This window comes from Myxine glutinosa, chromosome 7 (genome assembly GCF_964187855.1).
Source record: "Myxine glutinosa chromosome 7, kmMyxGlut1.1, whole genome shotgun sequence".
Lineage (NCBI taxonomy): Eukaryota > Metazoa > Chordata > Myxini > Myxiniformes > Myxinidae > Myxine > Myxine glutinosa.
In genome coordinates this window covers 125361344-125381978 of record NC_136267.1, presented here as the reverse complement: position 1 = coordinate 125381978, position 20635 = coordinate 125361344, and the positions used below count along the sequence as shown (strand labels likewise).

Here is a 20635-nt window from a genome sequence, read left to right as displayed (position 1 = left end):
CAAAAAGTGATGGTTGCTTGGTTCAAAACCAACAAGGCAAAGCTCCTTCATATGTTGGAAGAGGTAAAAGTGCCAGAAACTGGTGAGATACCGCTGGGGCCTCCAAAATGTGGTGTTTGGATTGTGGATGGCATGGTGCTTCTTCAACAACTAAACCAGAAGAATATGCTACAGACCTTTGGGCAGCTTGCTGTTAAAATACTGAAGCAACTGGTCAACATCAGCTTCTTGAAACAATCTCAGTGTATGCACTTTGTAACTGACACCTACCCTGAAGTCAGCATCAAAAATGAAGAGCGCAAAAGAAGAGCTGCCAGTGGATCACAAAAAATAAAGATCACAAAACCAGAACAAAAAATTCCTAGACAATGGAAAAAATTCCTTGCAAACGGCCACAACAAACATCAGCTGGTGAAATTCCTTGTGGCAGAATGGAAGAGATGCAAGGCAGACCAGCTTAAAGGAATTCACTTGGTTGTAGCCCATGAAGACAAATGTCATTCAATTTGTACAGACATAAACGGAACTGTCAAGTTTGAAGCAATAGAAGAGTTATCCTGTGATCACAAGGAAGCAGATACTCGCATGCTATTACACGCCAAGTACATAGCTGCTACAAGTAACAGCCCACCAGTTATCATCAGGAGCCCAGATACAGATGTATTTGTGATCGCCTTGGGTCTTACTAATCAAATCAGATCACCTCTGTACTTTTATACTGGTAGAGAGGACAAAGTGCGCACAATTGATGTCGGTGCTGTTCAGCAGGAGTTGGGAGATGAACTGACGGAAGCTCTCATAGGATTCCACTGTTTCACCGGTTGTGATTCGGTCAGTTCCTTTTATGGAAAGGGGAAACAAAGAGCCTTTAAACTACTGCAGAAGAATCCCACCCTTATAGAGTCATTCAAAGAACTTGGTACATCTTATGACATATCTGAAGAGATGGTCAGTCGTCTGGAAGAGTTTGTATGCCTACTGTATGGGCAGAAGGAAATTACTTCAGTAAATGAAGTGAGATATCTCATGTTGAAGACAGCAACCAGAACTGAAAGTGTCATGCCCCCAAACCAGGACTCCCTCAAAAAGCACATCCAGAGAGCTAACTATCAAGCCAGCATCTACAAGAAAAGCCTGGTGCAACACCAGGATCTGCCATCTCCTGCAGGCAATGGTTGGAAGATGGATGGCAATGAGCTCACAATTGACTGGATGGACCTAGCTCCAGCTCCTGAAAGTGTTCTAGAACTTGCATTCTGCAGATGTAGGGGATCAAAGTGTAAACCTCCAAATGCTGAGGAGTCATGCTGTATCTCTCTTGGACTGAGATGTACAGATCTGTGCCAGTGCAAGAAATGTGAGAACATTCAGCTCCCAACAGACATTGAAGAGACAGAAGACCCCGACAATGGTGAAGGTGATGATGAGGAATATGGAGAGGACCTGTAAGTTCGCAAGTAAGGTGCTCAAGTATAAAAGAATATAATACAAACATAAAGTGTATGCTACTCTATATATGACAAGGCAATTTCACCTAGTATATTTTACTAAATAAATTGGTAATAACATGATCAGACAAGTTATGTCGCTTTTTTGTGCAGATTTTTGATTGGGTTTAATGATCTGAATGCGTTTTCATGAACTGTCCATGACAAAATTATAATAATCTTATAAAATTATTATAATAATTATAATCCAGGACGAACCCCACGTATTAGTGGTTTGGTGAAATAACTGTTACAGTCATAAACATCATACATACACTAGCGGGGTCACCCGTGGGAATCCCACGGGCACGGATGTGTGTGACATTTCGACATATTGAGTTATATGCTGCACATTCATTTTTACAAAATGGTTACTGGCAAGTCATCAGATCCAGAAATGGTGTGATGAACACAATTTATTTATTTCACATAATATGTGACCCCTCACTCCTCTCCACCTGACACTCTCCTGTCTCCACCTGACACTCTCCTGTCTCCACCTGACACTCTCCTCTCTCCACCTAGCACTCCTCTCCTCTCCAAACCCTCACATCCCTCTCCTTTCCAATCCCTCACCTCTCCAATCCCTCACACTCCTCTCCTCTCCAATCCTTCACACGCCTCTCCAATCGCGCCTCACACTCCTCTCCAATCGCGCCTCACACTCCTCTCCAATCGCGCCTCACACTCCTCTCCAATCGTGCCTCACACTCCTCTCCAATCGTGCCTCACACTCCCCTCCAATCACTCCGCTCCAATCGTGCCTCACACTCCTCTCCAATCACGCCTCACACTCCTCTCCAATCGTGCCTCACACTCCTCTCCAATCGCGCCTCACACTCCTCTCCAATCGCGCCTCACTCGCCTCTCCAATCGGCTTTCCCCGTCTCGTTTCTCTCCTTTTTCTCCCGTCTCGTTCTTTTTCTTGCTCCAAATCGGCCCGTCGGAATCGGAAATCGGCCCGTCTCACCCGTCGGCCCGTCGGAATCGGAAATCGGCCCGTCTTGCTTTTGTGCTTGTGCGTAAATAAATTGTGTTCATGACACCATTTCTGGTGTTGGGCTAGCGGCTAGGGTGCCGGCTTAGGATCCTGGGTTCGAATCTCGGTCGATCGCCGAATTAATGCCAGGGGGGTTGACTCAGCCTGTCATCCTTCCGAGGTCGGCTAATTGAGTACCAGTTCACTGGTAATTCCCTGTTTGTCGTTGAAGGCGGCAAAAAGGGTTGGCGTCAGGAAGGGCATCCGGCCGTAAAACATTGCTTCAAAAAGGGGACAAAAAAACAACAACTACCACGGTCCCCGAAAAGGCCAACCCCCGCTTTGCGGGGAAAAATGGCCTCTAAACGGTGGTTTTTACACCATTTCTGGATCTGATGACTTGCCAGTAACCATTTTGTAAAAATGAATGTGCAGCATCTAACTCAATATGTCGAAATGTCACACACATCCATGCCCGTGGGATTCCCACGGGTGACCCCGCAAGTTTGCATTGACGTTCGTCGATGGACTCGTTCGCCCGTCTCATTCGTTTTCTTGCTGCATCCTGTTCAAGTCTGCGTTCTTCATCGATCGTCTCATTCATTTTGGAAATAGAAGTTTCCACGCAGCGCATGAATTGTCACGATCCTCAAGAGGAAGTTGTCTCGTAATCATCAAATGATAAATGGCAAGTAAATTATATTGTGGAAAATTAAAGATTTCAAATAAACCTATTTAAAGTGTATTCGCACATAACTAATTTTAAAAAACGAAGAAATATCTCTCGGTAATTTCCTGAAACATATTTTACTTCCGGCTAATAATGTTGAATTAAATAAAAACGAAGAAATATATGTCGGCATCATTGTTGACGTTTTTGTGACGACTGTCATCAAACGAAAAAGTAATATATCTTAACGGAAAAGCAAAAGCGAATTTTTAATATATATCGACACGTTGCCGTCGGTGTCATGTTGGGCGGTGTATGATACACCATGACGCGATTTTAAAAAATATATCTCTGCATTTTCCCGCGTGTGTGGAATGTTCTCAATTATTGCTGACACCGAGTCCAAAACCATCGATAAAAATGAAATCATATGGTGAGTTAGATTGGAGATAAAGGCGTGAGAGAGACTCAATGGCCTTGAAGTTGAAGTTACAGGCGTTTGAGAATTCATTTCGTTCTATAAACGGCAACTTTCATTGGATTTCCTTCCCGTTTTTTTTCAACCGAGTCGAAAACTATGTTAGCGACTGTGAAAAATGAAATGATATATCGAATTTTTAATATGTATCGACACGTTGCCGTCGGTGTCATGTTAGGCGGTGTATGATACACCATGACGCGATTTTAAAAAATATATCTGCATTTTCCCGCGTGTGTGGAATGTTCTCAATTATTGCTGACACCGACTCTAAAACCATCGATAAAAATGAAATCATATGGTGAGTTAGATTGGAGATAAAGGCGTGAGAGAGACTCAATGGCCTTGAAGTTACAGGCATTTGAGAATTCATTTCGTTCTATAAACGGCAACTTTCATCGGATTTTCTTCTCGTTTTTTTTCAACCGAGTCTAAAACTATGTTAGCGACTGTGAAAAATGAAATGATATATCGAATTTAAAATAGATATCGACACATTGCCGTCGGTGTCATGTTGGGCGGTGTATGATACACCATGACGCGATTTTAAAAAATATATCTCTGCATTTTCCCGCGTGTGTGGAATGTTTGTGGAAAATTAAAGATTTCAAATAAACCTATTTAAAGTGTATGCGCACATAACTAATAAAAAAAACGAAGAAATATCTCTCGGTAATTTCCTGAAACATATTTTACTTCCGGCTAATATGTTGAATGAAATAAAAACGAAGAAATATATGTCGGCATCATTGTTGACGTTTTTGTGACGACTATCATCAAACGAAATAGTAATATATCATAACGGAAAAGCAAAAGCGAATTTTTAATATATATCGACACATTGCCGGCGGTGTCATGTTGGGCGGTGTATGATACACCATGACGCGATTTTAAAAAATATATCTCTGCATTTTCCCGCGTGTGTGGATTGTTCTCAATTATTGCTGACACCGAGTCTAAAAGTAAAACCATCGATAAAAATGAAATCATATGGTGAGTTAGATTGGAGATAAAGGCGTGAGAGAGACTCAATGGCCTTGAAGTTACAGGCCTTTGAGAATTCATTTCGTTCTATAAACGGCAACTTTCATCGGATTTTCTTCCCGTTTTTTTTCAACCGAGTCTAAAACTATGTTAGCGACTGTGAAAAATGAAATGATTTATCGAATTTGATTTGAAATAAAACTGGGGGAGAGCAAGACACCACGGGCCTACAAAACAGGACTCAAAGCTATGTGAGTTAATAAAATGGTGGATATTTGTTTATAGCCACTCCCAGAATGGGTGGAGCTATGGGTGGAGCTACTCTGCAAACCGAGTAAGCCACACCCCGGACAGACACCCAACAGATAGACAGACAGACAGACAGAATCATCTACGGCTATTATAATAAACGGCAACTTTCATTGGATTTCCTTCCCGTTTTTTTTCAACCGAGTCGAAAACTATGTTAGCGACTGTGAAAAATGAAATGATATATCGAATTTTTAATATGTATCGACACGTTGCCGTCGGTGTCATGTTAGGCGGTGTATGATACACCATGACGCGATTTTAAAAAATATATCTGCATTTTCCCGCGTGTGTGGAATGTTCTCAATTATTGCTGACACCGACTCTAAAACCATCGATAAAAATGAAATCATATGGTGAGTTAGATTGGAGATAAAGGCGTGAGAGAGACTCAATGGCCTTGAAGTTACAGGCATTTGAGAATTCATTTCGTTCTATAAACGGCAACTTTCATCGGATTTTCTTCTCGTTTTTTTTCAACCGAGTCTAAAACTATGTTAGCGACTGTGAAAAATGAAATGATATATCGAATTTAAAATAGATATCGACACATTGCCGTCGGTGTCATGTTGGGCGGTGTATGATACACCATGACGCGATTTTAAAAAATATATCTCTGCATTTTCCCGCGTGTGTGGAATGTTTGTGGAAAATTAAAGATTTCAAATAAACCTATTTAAAGTGTATGCGCACATAACTAATAAAAAAAACGAAGAAATATCTCTCGGTAATTTCCTGAAACATATTTTACTTCCGGCTAATATGTTGAATGAAATAAAAACGAAGAAATATATGTCGGCATCATTGTTGACGTTTTTGTGACGACTATCATCAAACGAAATAGTAATATATCATAACGGAAAAGCAAAAGCGAATTTTTAATATATATCGACACATTGCCGGCGGTGTCATGTTGGGCGGTGTATGATACACCATGACGCGATTTTAAAAAATATATCTCTGCATTTTCCCGCGTGTGTGGATTGTTCTCAATTATTGCTGACACCGAGTCTAAAAGTAAAACCATCGATAAAAATGAAATCATATGGTGAGTTAGATTGGAGATAAAGGCGTGAGAGAGACTCAATGGCCTTGAAGTTACAGGCCTTTGAGAATTCATTTCGTTCTATAAACGGCAACTTTCATCGGATTTTCTTCCCGTTTTTTTTCAACCGAGTCTAAAACTATGTTAGCGACTGTGAAAAATGAAATGATTTATCGAATTTGATTTGAAATAAAACTGGGGGAGAGCAAGACACCACGGGCCTACAAAACAGCACTCAAAGCTATGCGAGTTAATAAAATGGTGGATATTTGTTTATAGCCACTCCCAGAATGGGTGGAGCTATGGGTGGAGCTACTCTGCAAACCGAGTAAGCCACACCCCGGACAGACACCCAACAGATAGACAGACAGACAGACAGAATCATCTACGGCTATTATAATATAGATGAGCAGAAAGAGCAAAGAAAAATACAAACTTTGAGCCCATTTTTGTCACAGTGCGAGATATAGTTCATTCACAGCTACATTTCTTAATGTGAATAGCACTAAATCATCAAATTGGCAACAATGGAACATTCAAAATCACAATTTTTCCATTCAAATTGGCAATTTTATGGTTTATAATTAAATTTATGTTTATATTTTCATTTCTAATAAACTACATCCCTTTGTAAATACTTTAATAGTGCAAGAAAAAAAATATATTGCCAATTTGACTAATTAATAGATTATATAATTAATGTGCACTAAAAAAATAGGGAACAATGCATTTTCTTCCTTGGTAACTATTGACAATTCAATTGATAAAGTTTATTTCCAATGCCAATGAGGAGACTACGAAAATATTTATCCAAGACATTAATAAGCCATCGCCCCACTGTCTAATAACTTTGTCAAAAATGATCGAAACGTCGTGAAGTTCGAACTTGATCTGTAACTTATCATGAGGAAACCATGTGCCAAGTTTGAAATCATTAGCATTACGAGTTTAGGAAAAAAGTCCGGAAAACTGTTCTTTGCGTGACGGACGGACAGACTGACAGACGGAGGGACGGAGTGCAAACCTATAGTCCCCTCCGGTGTACACCGGGAGGGGACTAATAAAAAGAGCAGGAGACAAGACGGGGAGAGAGAGGAAAACATACAAGCACAACAACAGTAGAGAACAAGGACATCCGTAGATCTGTAGGAGAGAGAGAGGTGGTGGGGGGGGTGAGGGGGAGGGGGAGGGGGAGGGGGAGGGAAAGGGTACACGGTATAAAACAAATTGACACAACGAGGAGTGGGGGAGCAGGAAGGGGTGGGTGGGGGAGCAGGAATGGGTGGGGTGGGGGAGCATGGGTTGCAGTGGGGTGAGGGAGAGGAAGGGATGGGGTGAGCGTGAGAGTCTGGAGGGGGTTTAGGGGTGGTGGGAGGAGAGAAAGGAAGAGGTGGAAGTCTGGAAGGGGTTGGGGAGGGAGGAGAAGGGGTGAGGTGGGAGTTCAGAGGGAGGGGGTGGGTTGGGAGGAGGCAGGGGATAGGGTGGAAGGAGGCAGGGGGTAGGGTGGGAGGTGGCAGGGGATAGGGTGGGAGGAGGCAGGGGAGGTGCCAGGATAGGGTGGGAGGAGGGAGGGACCAGGGTGAAAATAGAGGAGAATGGGTGTGAGTCCGCAGGAGGTGGGGTGGGGGAGCAGTAAGGGGTAGGGTGGGAGTTCGGAGGGAGGGAGCAGGGTGGGAGGAAGTGGGGGTTGCAATGGGGTGAGGGAGAAAAAGAGGTGTGAGGGGGAGGGGAAGGGGTGTGAGGGGGGAGAGGAAGGGGTGTGAGGAGGGAGGGGAAGGGGTGTGAGGGGGGAGGGGAAGGGGTGTGAGGGGGGAGAGGAAGGGGTGTGAGGAGGGAGGGGAAGGGGTGTGAGGAGGGAGGAGAAGGGATGGGAGAAGCGGGCCTGCATTAGCCAGTAAAGCCGGGTCCTTTTTATAGTCTGAAAGAATAACCGAATAATTGTTTACATCAAACAGCAATAATATAAGTCAAGGTGATTGTAAAACGAGTCCACAGCATGTCTGCATCCCATAACCAGCAGTTAATAACCAGTAAACAGCATTTCATCAACACGTTATTGCGTCACGAGTTTTGGAGGGAAAATTAAGATCTTTAATCCAAACCTGAAGGTCCCAAATTTGACTGCATCGGTCTCAGGAAGGCAACGCTCAGGTCATGGTTACCATTAGTTACTGAGTGAAGATGACGACCACTGGGTGCTCGAACCGACGGACCTGAGCCATGTCCGCTGAGCTTCTATAAGACTGTATTGCTATTGTATATAGTTGTAGGATCCTTAGATTTTGAACATGGATCTTGACAAACTTTAGAGCTCACCAAGACCGTATAAGACCACCGGGCCCGTCAGCATGAGTACCGGATGCCAGTTGAACTGTCGAGAGCTCCCGTCCCAACTGAAGCCCTTTCGCCAGCTCAGGCACCAATGCACCACCATCGCGAACACGGAGAGTCCCAGCGCTGCCACCACGATGAGCGGCACCCCGCGAGGTCCCATGGCTGCGGTGCACATTCCACCAATGCGCGATTGCGCGATCGCCTCAAAAAGGAAACAAAAACACCTCCCAACTACAGACAGGATTGCCGGAGACTATTCTTCTTCTTCAGGAAAGTTCACCCATGGCACAACTTTGGGAAAATTTTCATCTTCTGACGTAAACATGTCCACATTGAAGTGCAATTGTTATTTAAAACTACAAGAGCGCCGCCTGGAGTATAACGAGAGGTTAGAACGGTTGCTCAAAAACAAGACCAAAAGTCTAATACATAGCGGGGTAGTTGGGCTGGTAAAATATTATAAACCACAAACACACATGATTAGCTTTTTTAACATTCGCTAATGTTGTTTATAACATTAAACAAAGAAATTTGGAAGATTCCCGACATCCATGAGGTAAGTTTTAATTTCAGAACTGAGGGAAGATCTACTGTCATCTATATTATACCACACAAGACTGATTTTACTGATTCTGCAACTGGACCAGACGGGATCAGCCCACGGGTCCTAAAATCCTGCTCTGCCGCTCTATCTCACGGCAAAATGTTATCAAAAGAGCCAGAGGACCCAAAACAACTGGAAGACCACAAAGGCAAAAGACCCTAAAACTTCTTCCACGCACATCTCACTCTACTCTAGCAACCGTTGCCGAGTTTGATCCACCACCTTCTCCATTCAACATGTCTCCGAGGTAGCAAAATGTTTTCACACCTTCCAGCTTCATGCCGTCTCCAAGATCCAACTCAACATTTCCTTCATCTGCAGCTCCCTCTGTGCACACCTTACACTTGAATGTAGCTACCACACTGGTTAATGACCCTCTCAGACCACTACATTTTTGATGAACCCACTCTGCGCACATTGTACATTGAATGGAGTTCACTCCGACACCCTTCCTGCACACGGCCACTTCCCAGTTCTTTCCACCTCACCACATACTTTACCACTTGCCATCACCTTCGTTTTTCCGATATTCACCTTCAGACGTTTTGTCTCCATACATTCCTTCCAGTTGTTCATCTTCTCCTTCAGTCCATCCATACTTTCCACAATCAACACCAGATCATCTGCATACAACAACTCCCACGGTAAACCCTCCTTTACATTCCGAGCCAGCACCTCCATCAGAGCTACAATTAGTAGTGGACTTAGTACTGACCCCTGATGCACTCCCACCTTCACCTCAAACTCACCACTGTTCCCGTCCTTCATCCTTACAGCTGTGCGTGCTCTCTCGTACATTGCCATCACTACTCTGATCAACCATTCCTCCACTCCTAACTTCCTCAATGCCCATTTCACTACTTCACGTGGAACCCTATCGAATGCTTTCTCCAGATCCACAAACCCAAAAAACAACTTCTTCCTCTTCTCAATGTACTTCTCCTGCAACTGCCTTACAATAAAAAGCGCGTCTGTTGTTCCTTTCCCTGGCATAAATCCAAACTGCATTTCGTCGATCTTCACTTTCTTCCTTAGCCTCCTCTCCAACACCCTTTCCAATACCTTCATTCCATGCTCCAATACCTTCATTCCATGCTCCAATAACTTTATTGTTCAATACGAGCCACAGTCCAGAGGGTCACCTTTCCCCTGTATAGAGGGATGAGGGTACTCAGTTCCCAATCCACTGAAATGCGGCCTTCTTTCACCACCAGATTACAGATCTCTGCCATTATCTTCACACCCCAACTTCCTGCTGCCTGCAACATATCTCCCACAACTCCCGTCGGCCCTCCCGCTTTTCTACTCTTCATTGCTTTTATCGCTTCCTCAACTTCCTTCTCAGTTATCTTCTCTGCCGGTCCTAAAACTGGGTTACTCTCTATGTTGCCATCCCATTCATTCTCTGTATTCAACAGCATTTCCATATATCTTTTCCATCTTCCTTTAATTCCATCTGGGTCCACAACGATTTGTCCCACTTCATCCTTCAAGCAACTCACCCCCATCACATCACACCTCTCTTTCGCTATCTGCTTTGCAATCCTGAATACCGCTCTCTGACCCTCTTCCGAATCCAAGCGTTCTCCGAACATTTTCCTACATGCCTCCTGCGCCTTTGCTACCTCTTTCTTTGCAGCCTTCTTGGCTGCCTTATAACTTTCATGCTCTGCTCTTTCTGCTCCCGTACCCTTCGCCTTCTGCCACTCCTTGAACTTCTTCCTCTTCTCGTCAATCCTTTTTCCAACTTCATCATCCCACCACCATGTTTCCGAGTGCCTCGGTGGTCCTTTTGTCCATCCACATACCTCACCAACGGCTCACAACAGACAATCTTTCATTGACTTCCAACCACTTTCAAGCTCAACCACATCATCCTCTACTCTACTCAGCCTCTCTTTTAATGCCTCCCTTACTGTCACCTCTTTCAACCTCCACACCTTCATTCTCGGTTGGTAATTCACCCGCCGAGCACTCCTCGCACCTTTCACCCTTATGTCGCAGACAACCAAGTGGTACTGTGAAACATCCTCCTCCCCCGGGATCACTTTTGTGTCCCGGAGGTGCCCCCTATCTCGCCTACGCACCATCAGGTGGTCAACGGTTGTCGTCGACCCACCTGACGTGTATGTAACAAGCTTATTATCCTCTTTCTGGAATTGAGTATTACATATCAACAAACCAGCTCCATCAGCAAACTCCAAAATCCTTTCACCTTCTCCATTCCTCACACCAAATCCGTAACTCCCATGAACTCTTGATGAATTAGCACAACTCAAACCTTTACACACTCCACACATCCATGAGCAAGGCCATGCTTCTTGCATGTACATTTAATGGTGCTGCACCCCGCCTTGCAGTTACATCTGAAGATCTCAGTAAGTTTCGGTGGCGCTGGTGGCAGATGAGTTTGCACTGGGAGTAACTGACCCTCGCTGATCGTCCATCCCCATTCATCTGGGTTCAATTGTCCAACATTTCCTTTCCACTCCTGAATTTGGAAGTACACTCTCAGACTGTGAAACCTTGTAGCCACAGATGTTTGGTGGCAAGTTCTTGGCCTCAACATATTCGGTACTTTTCGCAACCTTCTCACAGAAATGCTTGTATCGTAGGGCATCAATACTTTCATCTTGATTTCCATTGTACATGCATACAAGGGCCTTCTCCCCTGCTGCAACAATATCATCCTTTGGTACATGTCCTTCCTGGATGAACAGGTCGGCATGTTTCATGAATTGGACATTGTTTTGGATGTCCTTCAGGGCAACAGCTTTGCCAATGCCATACGCACTGGATGTTGTCACAGCAAAGCAGGGTGTGTACAAATAGCATTCTGTGACAGATATTAATTCCCAAGGTTGTCTTGGTCTTTTTGATGTTTCACATTCGACGTTTTTTTGTGTTAAGTTTTGGCTCAGGCTTGAAAAATATGTCCATGCCTTGCAAGTTGGCAAGGTAGCAAAGAACAATCAGTAGGTCTGTGTCGTCACCAACAATAACTGTATCTATTGTCTTTGCAGATTCCACTGCAGTCTGGACAATCAGCACATCAGCATCCCCCTTGGCATGAATTGTGAGACATCCCACCTTCTCTAGGGAGTCACTTAGGATGTACATGAAGCGTTGTTTGTTGATTGTGTTTGCTAGGAACTCATTCCCCTTCCTCTTCCTTAACAGTATGGACCTCAAACATCCGGGGCCTTCGCTCAAACTTGTCTGATCTCTCCATACAGGTTGCTTCTGACAAACCAGACGTGATCTGCTTAACAGAAACTTTCCTCCTTCATGATATCTCTGATTCCTTGGTATCTCTCCCAGGTTACTCCCTCCTCCGGTATGATAGACCTGAGCCTCGTCCTGGAGGTGGGGTTGCTATCTTTATAAAAAACTCTCTTCCTCACTCGCCCTGCACTGCCCTCTCTCCACCTCACCCCCAGGAATACCTTTGACTACGGCTTCCCCTTCGCTCCCACCTTTTGTTCATATGTGTTTGTACCGTCCACCAAACAGTGATGACTCCATCTACATCTCGCTGTCTGAGAATATGGACCAACTTCTATCTACCCATCCCAACTCTCTCTTCCTCATATGTGGTGATTTCAACTGTCACCATGCCAGTTGGCTGGGTGTGGGTACCTCTCTCACCAGCCATGGCTCTTCAGCAAAGGACTTCTGTGACTCACTGGGACTGACACAATCTGTCAATTTCCCGACCCGGATTTTCAGTCAACGGAGCATCTTCTCTTCTGGACTTGGTTATGACTAACTTCCCTGAAAATGTCTGCTGCTCTTCTTCTGCTCCAATCGGCTCTTCTGATCATGTGCTTGTTAAAGTGGACATCTCTCTGACCATTCTCAGAGAGCCTCCTCAGCGTCGACGAGTCTGGCATTTCACTCAGGCCAACTGGCACGGTCTTCAAGCAGCCATCAATCATCTGGACTGGTCTCCCATCTCTACTGCCTCTGACATAAATTCTTCCTGGGAATTCTTCCAAAGCAAACTGCTCTCTCTCATGCACAGATTTATCCCATCTCGTCTTCTGTTGTCATACCCTTCCTCCCGTCCATGGTACACGGATTCTTGTGGTGAGGCTATTGCCCAGAAACAACTTGCTTTCGTCTCCTGGAAAGCAAATCCAATGGAAGGAAATCTCATTTCCTTTCACAAAGCCCGAAACAAGTGTGTGTCCACCCTCAGGAGAGCCAGGAAACAATATCTCTCCGTTCTCAGGACCGAACTCTCTTATCTGTCTCCCTCTTCCAAATCCTGGTGGCATCTGGTCAAATCTGTTTCTGGTGTTTGTTCCCCCTCCATCCCCTCCCTCACCTCAAATGGCCACACGGCTGACTCCGCACGTGAAAAAGCTGAATGCCTCAACTCTGTGTTTGCCTCTAAATCTTGTGTCCCAAACCCATCCCTCTCTGTACCCACCGTACCCAGTCGTACCCAGCTGCTCCTGGACTCTGTGTCCTTTCCTCCTGACAAGGTGGAAAAGTTTCTGTCAACCCTCGACTCGGATTCTGCAACTGGACCTGACGGCATCAGCCCACGGGTCATAAAATCCTGTTCTTCCGCTCTTTCACTCCCTCTCTCTGTTTTATTCACCCTCTCTTTTGCTCAAGGTCATCTTCCATCTGCTTGGAAATCTGCCAACATCACCGCTTTGCACAAAAAGGTGCAAAAACAGATCCCAGCAACTACAGACCAATCAGCCTTCTCCCAATTATCAGCAAAGTCATGGAATCCATCATTGCTTCAGATATGAAATCTTTCCTCTTCTCCAATGGCTTGATCTCTGATCATCAATTTGGTTTCAGACCTGGACACTCTACTCTGGACATGCTGCTTCTGCTTTCTCAACAATGGATGGAGGTCCTCAATGCCAAACAGGAAATTAGAGCAGTCTCCCTTGACATATCACGTGCCTTCGATACGGTCTGGCACCCCGCTCTGCTCACCAAACTCTCCTCTTTTGGTATCCATGGAAATCTCCACGCATGGCTGGCGGACTTCCTCTCTAGTCGGAGTCAACGTGTGGCCCTGAATGGTTTTTCTCATCTCCTCTTCCTGTTCAGGCTGGAGTTCCACAAGGCAGTGTTCTGGGCCCTGTGCTTTTTCTGGTCTTCATCAATGATCTCTCTGACTCTCTTGAAAATCCTCTGTATCTCTTTGCTGATGACTCTACTCTCTGTCGCTCCATTCTTCATCCCTCAGATCGGCAGTCTGCAGCCTCCTCACTCTCTGCAGACCTGGACAAAATCACAGACTGGGCAAACAAGTGGAACATGTCTTTCAATCCTGACAAATCTCACACTCTTACGATGGCTCTCCGAAAAGACCGACTGGACACCCCTCCCATCCACTTTCTGAATAATCCTCTCCAAGAAGTTCTGTCACTCAAGCTTTTGGGTCTCTCTATCTGCCATGATCTTTCCTGGGAAAACCACATTTCAAATCTGGCCTCCAAAGCCAGTCGCCGACTGGGCATCCCCCGTCATGCGAAGTCCTTCCTTGGCATACCTGAGCTCCTCACCACATACAAGGCTTTCATCCGCAGCTCAATGGAATACTGCTCTCCCCTCTGGGCTGGTGCTCCTGCCTCACACCTAGCTCGTCTTCACGCTGTTGAAACCAAAGCATTCTGAATCATTGGAATCTCCCACGATGAAGCTAACTCCAAGGGCCTCTCGCTCACTCACCGCAGGCAGGTTGGTGGTCTTTCCGTCTTCTACCGACTCCTCTCTGGCCTTGCCCCCCCCAGCTCTCTCTGGGCTCTGTCCCGCAAATATTCCTACAGGTCGCACAAGATCTGCCTGCAACCCTCTTATGGTCAAACTGCCAAAATCAAGACTCTCTGCTCACCTTCACTCCTTCATTCCTCTTTTCTCCAGCCTCTGGAACAAACTCCCTCACTCTCTTCAATCCCACTCCACCCTCCAGGTCTTTAAAACAGCTGTTCACCACCATCTCTTATCTTCCCCCATCCAAAACCTTGATCTTTTCTACCCCCGCTAATTTCACCCCAATTCCACTTTTTTGAAATACCAACTTCTGTCCTGGAAGTCCTTGGTGTCCTTGTGTTTTATACTTCTCCCTCCCTCCCCCCCCCTTCCCACGCCTCCTCCCCCCAAGCCCTCTCCCTTCCACACATCTCCCTGCTCTCAAATATGTTGTGTTTGTGTGCTTCCCCTTCTCTCCCCATCTTGTTTTCCGCTCCCTCTTTTTATATATTTTGTTTGTCTGGTTGATTTGTTTGTGAAGTAAATGTTAGCTCTTTCACGAGCCTCGATTCAGTATACAAAAAAAAAAAAAAAAAAAAAAAGCTTCAGGACTGTTTAACCAGTGAAAGTGGCATTTGGGCCGATGCAGCTTCCTACCCGTCTCCGAAGTGTGGCATCCTTGATCGTGGGACCGTCCTCGTAGCCGTCAAAGACAAATGTTGCCTTCCCATGCCTGCTTATCACATAAGTAATATATGTGTGACATGTACTTTCTAAAGTTTGCCCATGTGACCATGGCAGACGTTGCAGGAGGGCACGAAATAAGACCAGTTCTCTTTGTTAATCCAGTTGGCGGTTTATTGCAACTTCAACAATGAACACGGTCTGAAAGACATAAGAACAAACATAATGATCAGTAATGATTAAGAATCCTCTATCTCCCCCAAGTCTTTGGCATGGAAAATATAAGTGTATAAAAAGTATGTGTCTTTTGGCATGACAAAGACTGAGAATATGAAGAATATATGTAACTGTAGCAGCTACCGCTGGGTTTACACAATCGCCTTGCACCTACCAAGGACGCGGAGCGATCACCATGTGGGCCTCGTCCAGGACGCCCGGGCAGGCCCGCGCTCAACTTGCCAGGCCTCGGCCGGGACACCTGGGCATGCCCGGGCACGCCCGGCCACGCCCGCTCTCGCCTTTCCCGGGCAAACGCTCCGGGATAATGTGTGTATATATATTGCTGCCCGATAAACGGGCTTTTCAGAGTACCCGAGTTGTTTTGTGACAATAAAGAAACTCGGACGAATTCCAGCTTTTTGTCGCGTCCATTCTTCCGATTGACGTGGGAGCACAGCTCCTATATTGGTGACCTACCGACATGGACACGGCAGTTGCCCTTAAACTGCCTACCTTCTGGAAGGCTCACACGGCGGTTTGGTTCACCCAGGCGGACTCCCTGTTCGCCCTGCGAGGCATCACGGCCGACGACACCCGCTTCCACCATGTGGTAGCAGCGCTCGGTTCAGCCACCGCGGCCCACGCCCTGAGCCTCCTCGAGAGCCTGCCAGCCGCTGACAAATACGGCGCAATTAAAAAGCTCCTCCTCGACGCTTTCGCCCTCCTATCGGCGGAACGCGCACGGCGCCTGCTCGACCTGCCCGAGCTCGGCGACACGCGCCCGTCCGAGCGAATGGACTACATGCTTTCGCTGCTCGGCGAGCACTCTCCGGCATTCCTGTTCCGGGAGCTGTTCCTCCATCAGCTGCCTAGCCCGGTACGCTTCGCCCTGGCAAGCACGACGATCACGGATCCCCGCGCCCTCGCCAGGGAAGCCGACAAGATCTCCGCGGCAGGCCAACGCATTGCAGCAGCGACCTGGGGCCCACCGCCGTCCGACACAACGCCCATGGCGCCCGAGATCGACCACATTTCAAATCTGGCCTCCAAAGCCAGTCGCCGACTGGGCATCCCCCGTCATGCGAAGTGTGATGGTCGACGACTGAACTGCCGACGCAATTCAGTCCGGCACGGTCGAATTCACCCGGCACGGTCGACGACTGAACTGCCGACGCAATTGGCGGCCGCTACGCCGAGCCGACCACCTCCAGCACGACGACCGGGGCCTCCACCTGACCAAGCGTGGTGTTACTATCATGCCAGGTTCGGACAGAAGGCCCGGACATGCCGACCCCCGTGCACCTTCGGCAGGCCGGGAAACGGCCGGGCCGGCGTTCATTACCAGCCATGAGCGCCGGACACACGGGCAACTTACTTTTCATCACGGACAAAGCGTCCAGACGGCGCTTCCTGTGCGACACCGGCACCCAACTGAGCGTCATACCCGCCTCTGGTCAGGACAGGCAGTCCGCGGTTTGCGGCCCCTCCTTGGTTGCGGCCAATGGATCGGCCATCCGCACCTTCGGCCCTCGCGACGTCACCCTCTGCTTCGGCGGCCAACGCTTTACTTGGACGTTTGTAACCGCAAACGTGCCCATGGCTCTGCTAGGCGCCAACTTCCTCTGCACACATGGACTGCTGGTGGACGTCCAACGGCGTCGCCTCATCAACGCCGAGACCTTCAGCTCCCTGGTATGCACATTGAGCAGCTCCACTCTGACCGAGCTGGCATGCGCCCTCCCGGCGGCGAACGAGTTTGCTCGCCTGCTCACAGAGTTCCCGGCCCTCACGCGGCCGACGTTTTCAGCCGTCGCAGTACGACATGGGATCGAGCACCACATACCAACCATGGGCCCACCGGTCTACGCCAGAGCCCGCCGCCTCGACCCAGCCAAGCTCGCTGTGGCCAAAGCCGAGTTCGACGCTTTGGAACACCTCGGCATCGTGCGGCGCTCCGATAGCGCGTGTGCTTCGCCACATCGTCCCAAAGCCAGGGGGCGGCTGGCGCCCATGTGGCAACTACCGCCGCCTTAACGACGCTACCACCCCCGACAGGTATCCGATCCCGCACATCCAAGACTTCTCCGCCCGTCTGGCAGGACGGGTCATTTTTTCAAAAATCGATCTCATACGGGGATATCACCAGGTACCTGTCAGGGCGGCCGACGTCCCTAAAACGGCCGTCATCACGCCGTTCGGCTTATTCGAATTCCTACGGATGCCGTTTGGCCTCAAGAAGCTCCTCCTACGGATGTCAAGCTCAGGCGTTCCAGCGCTTGATGGACGGCGTGCTGCGTGACCTGCCGTTCCTCTTCGTTTAGCTGGACGACATCCTCGTCGCCAGCACGTCCCGGGCCGAGCACCTCCTCCACCTCCGAACACTGTTCGGGCGCCTCAGCGAGCACGGCCTCATCGTCAACCCGGCCAAATGCCACTTCGGCACGACGGCCGTTGATTTTTTGGGCCACCACATCACCAAGAACGGGGCTGTGCCGCTGCCAACCAAGGTCGAGGCCATCACCACGTTTTCGCGTCCCCGCTCCATAAAGGCCCTGCAGGAATTCCTGGGAATGGTGAATTTCTATCACCGCTTCGTGCCCCGCGCTGCTCAATTCATGCGGCCCCTCTATGAAGCCCTCCGGGGCAAGCCGGCCAAGCACGACATCGTCTGGTCCGCAGCAATGGACGCGGCCTTCCAAAGCTCAAAGCGGGCCCTCGCCGACGCAACACTGCTCGCTCACCCGGTGCTCAACGCTCCCATCGCCCTCACCACGGATGCCTCCGACTACGCGGTGGGCACCGTACATGAGCAATGGGTGAACAGGGTTTGGCAGCCACTCGCTTTTTTCAGCCGGCAGCTCTGGCCGAACTAGCTCAAATACAGCACGTTTGACCATGAGCTCCTCGGTCTACACCTGGCCGTTCGCCATTTCCGCCACCTCCTGGAGGGCCGACCCTTCACGGCGTTCGTCGACCACAAGCCGTTGGTTTACGCAATGGCCAAGGTCACGGAGCCGTGGTCGGCCCGCCAACAGCGCCACCTCTCCGCCGTGTCGGAGTTTACCACGGACATCCGGCACGTCGCCGGCAAAAACAACGCCGTGGCCGACTGTCTTTCTCGGGCCAGCGCGAACGCGGTCCACCTCGGCGTGGACTTCGCGCTTATGGCGGCGGACCAAACCACCGACACCACGGTGCAAGCCCTCCGGGCGGCGGACACGGGCCTCCGCCTGGCCGACATCCCCTTCGCGGACATTGTCCTGCTCTGCGACGTCTCCCAAGGCCAGCCTCGCCCCATCGTGCCCGTTACCTGGCAACGCCGCATCTTCGCCTCCCTCCACGGCCTTTCCCACCCGGGCAGGAAAGCTTCCCAGAAGCTGGTGTCGGCGCGATTCGTCTGGCACGGCCTTCGATGGGACGTCCGCGATTGGACCAGCACCTGCACAGCCTGCCAACAGGCCAAGGTCCACCGACACACCCAGGCCCCGCTGGCACCTTTCACCGTGCCCGAACGACGTTTCGACCACGTCAACGTGGATCTGGGTGGCCCCCTCCCCCCATCACGGGGGTTCACACACCTGCTCACCATGGTGGACAGGACCACCAGGTGGCCGGAGGCCGTTCCCCTCGTCTCCACCACCACCGCCGACGTGGCGCAAGCTTTCATCGCCACCTGGGTCACCCGCTTCGGCGCACCGGCGGACGTCTCGTCAGACCGCGGACCGCAGTTCACCTCCGAGCTGTGGGGCACGGTCGCCCGCAACCTGGGGGTCAAGCTGCACCGTACTACGGCCTACCACCCCCAAGCCAACGGGTTGTGCGAGCGATTCCACCGCTCCATGAAGGCCGCGCTCATGGCCGGCCTTCAAGATGGCGGTTGGGCCGACCGGCTGCCGTGGGTCCTTTTGGGCCTCCACACGGCCCCCAAGGAGGACCTCCGGGCATCCACCGCCGAGCTTGTCTACGGCCAGGCGCTACGCGTCCCGGGCGAATTCGTGCCCGACGCTACCAGTCCCTGGTCCGCAGCTCACCAGCGCTCGGACCTCCAGGAGGCCGCCCGACGGTTTGCCCCCGTGCCAACATCCCACCACGGTGACCCCCAGTCCTACGTCCCCCCAGCGCTTCGCACAGCGGAGTACGTTTTTGTGCGTCATGACGCACATCGGGGGCCACTCCGGCCGCCGTACGACGGGCCATTCTGGGTCCTGCGACGGGACGACAAGTCGTTCGTCATCGACATCGGCGGCAGATCGGACCGGATTGCGGTGGACCGCCTCAAGCCGGCGCACGTGGACATCGACCAACCACCACGGTTGGCCCTTCCGCCACGGCGAGGCCGCCCCCCGTCCATGGTGCCCCCCACTCGACCGCCCACCACCACACCGGACCCCCCCCCCATGACCCGCCAGCGGTCGCTTCAGCTGGGTCATCAGGACCCCCCTCAAATTGACCCTGCCGGTGCAAGTCGATTCTGGGGGGACATGTGTAGCGGCTACCGCTGGGTTTACACAATCGCCTTGCACCTACCAAGGACGCGGAGCGATCACCATGCCGGGCTCGTCCAGGACGCCCGGGCAGGCCCGCGCTCAACTTGCCAGGCCTCGGCCGGGACGCCCGGGCATGCCCGGGCACGCCCGGCCACGCCCGCCCTCGACTTGCCAGGCCGCGGCCAGGACGCCCAGCCACGCCCCCTCTCGCCTTTCCCGGGCAAACGCTCCCGGATAATGTGTGTATATATATTGCTGCCCGATAAACGGGCTTTTCAGAGTACCCGAGTTGTTTTGTGACAATTGTTACGTGGTCCCCTCGGTGACTACCTGGTCTCGGTGACCCCCGGACCGTGAGAGGAACTTCGCCAGAAAGTAGTATTATATATGCGCTTTCGCAACGCAATCCCTATGAATTCCACCCAAGAGAAACTGATGTTCAAGGATATATTTCAAGGGTAAGGATATCATACAATTTCAATGATACAATCACGGATATATTCCCCGAGCAATCAACAACAAACAACCATCAACAATTCCCAATCCACAATCAATTCCCTATATGATTAAGATGGCCATCTTATATATGTGTGTCCCCGTTGGTACTCACGACCCCCGTTTGGTCTCTATC

General features: G+C 49.4%; 1 protein-coding gene across 2 annotated transcripts in view; it reads right to left on the bottom strand.

The window, feature by feature from the left end:
- Positions 1–8755, bottom strand: part of LOC137431633 (plasma membrane ascorbate-dependent reductase CYBRD1) — a 60885-nt gene extending 52130 nt beyond the window's left edge. Inside the window, exon 1 of one of the 2 annotated variants that reach the window (XM_068123168.2) lies at positions 8269–8755. In XM_068123168.2, coding sequence (XP_067979269.1) covers positions 8269–8461 — 193 coding nt within the window. In that variant the 5' untranslated portion in view covers positions 8462–8755. The remainder of the gene's footprint in view (positions 1–8268) is intronic. The other variant, XM_068123169.2, reaches the window with a different exon arrangement.
- Positions 8756–20635: the final 11880 nt, after the last annotated feature.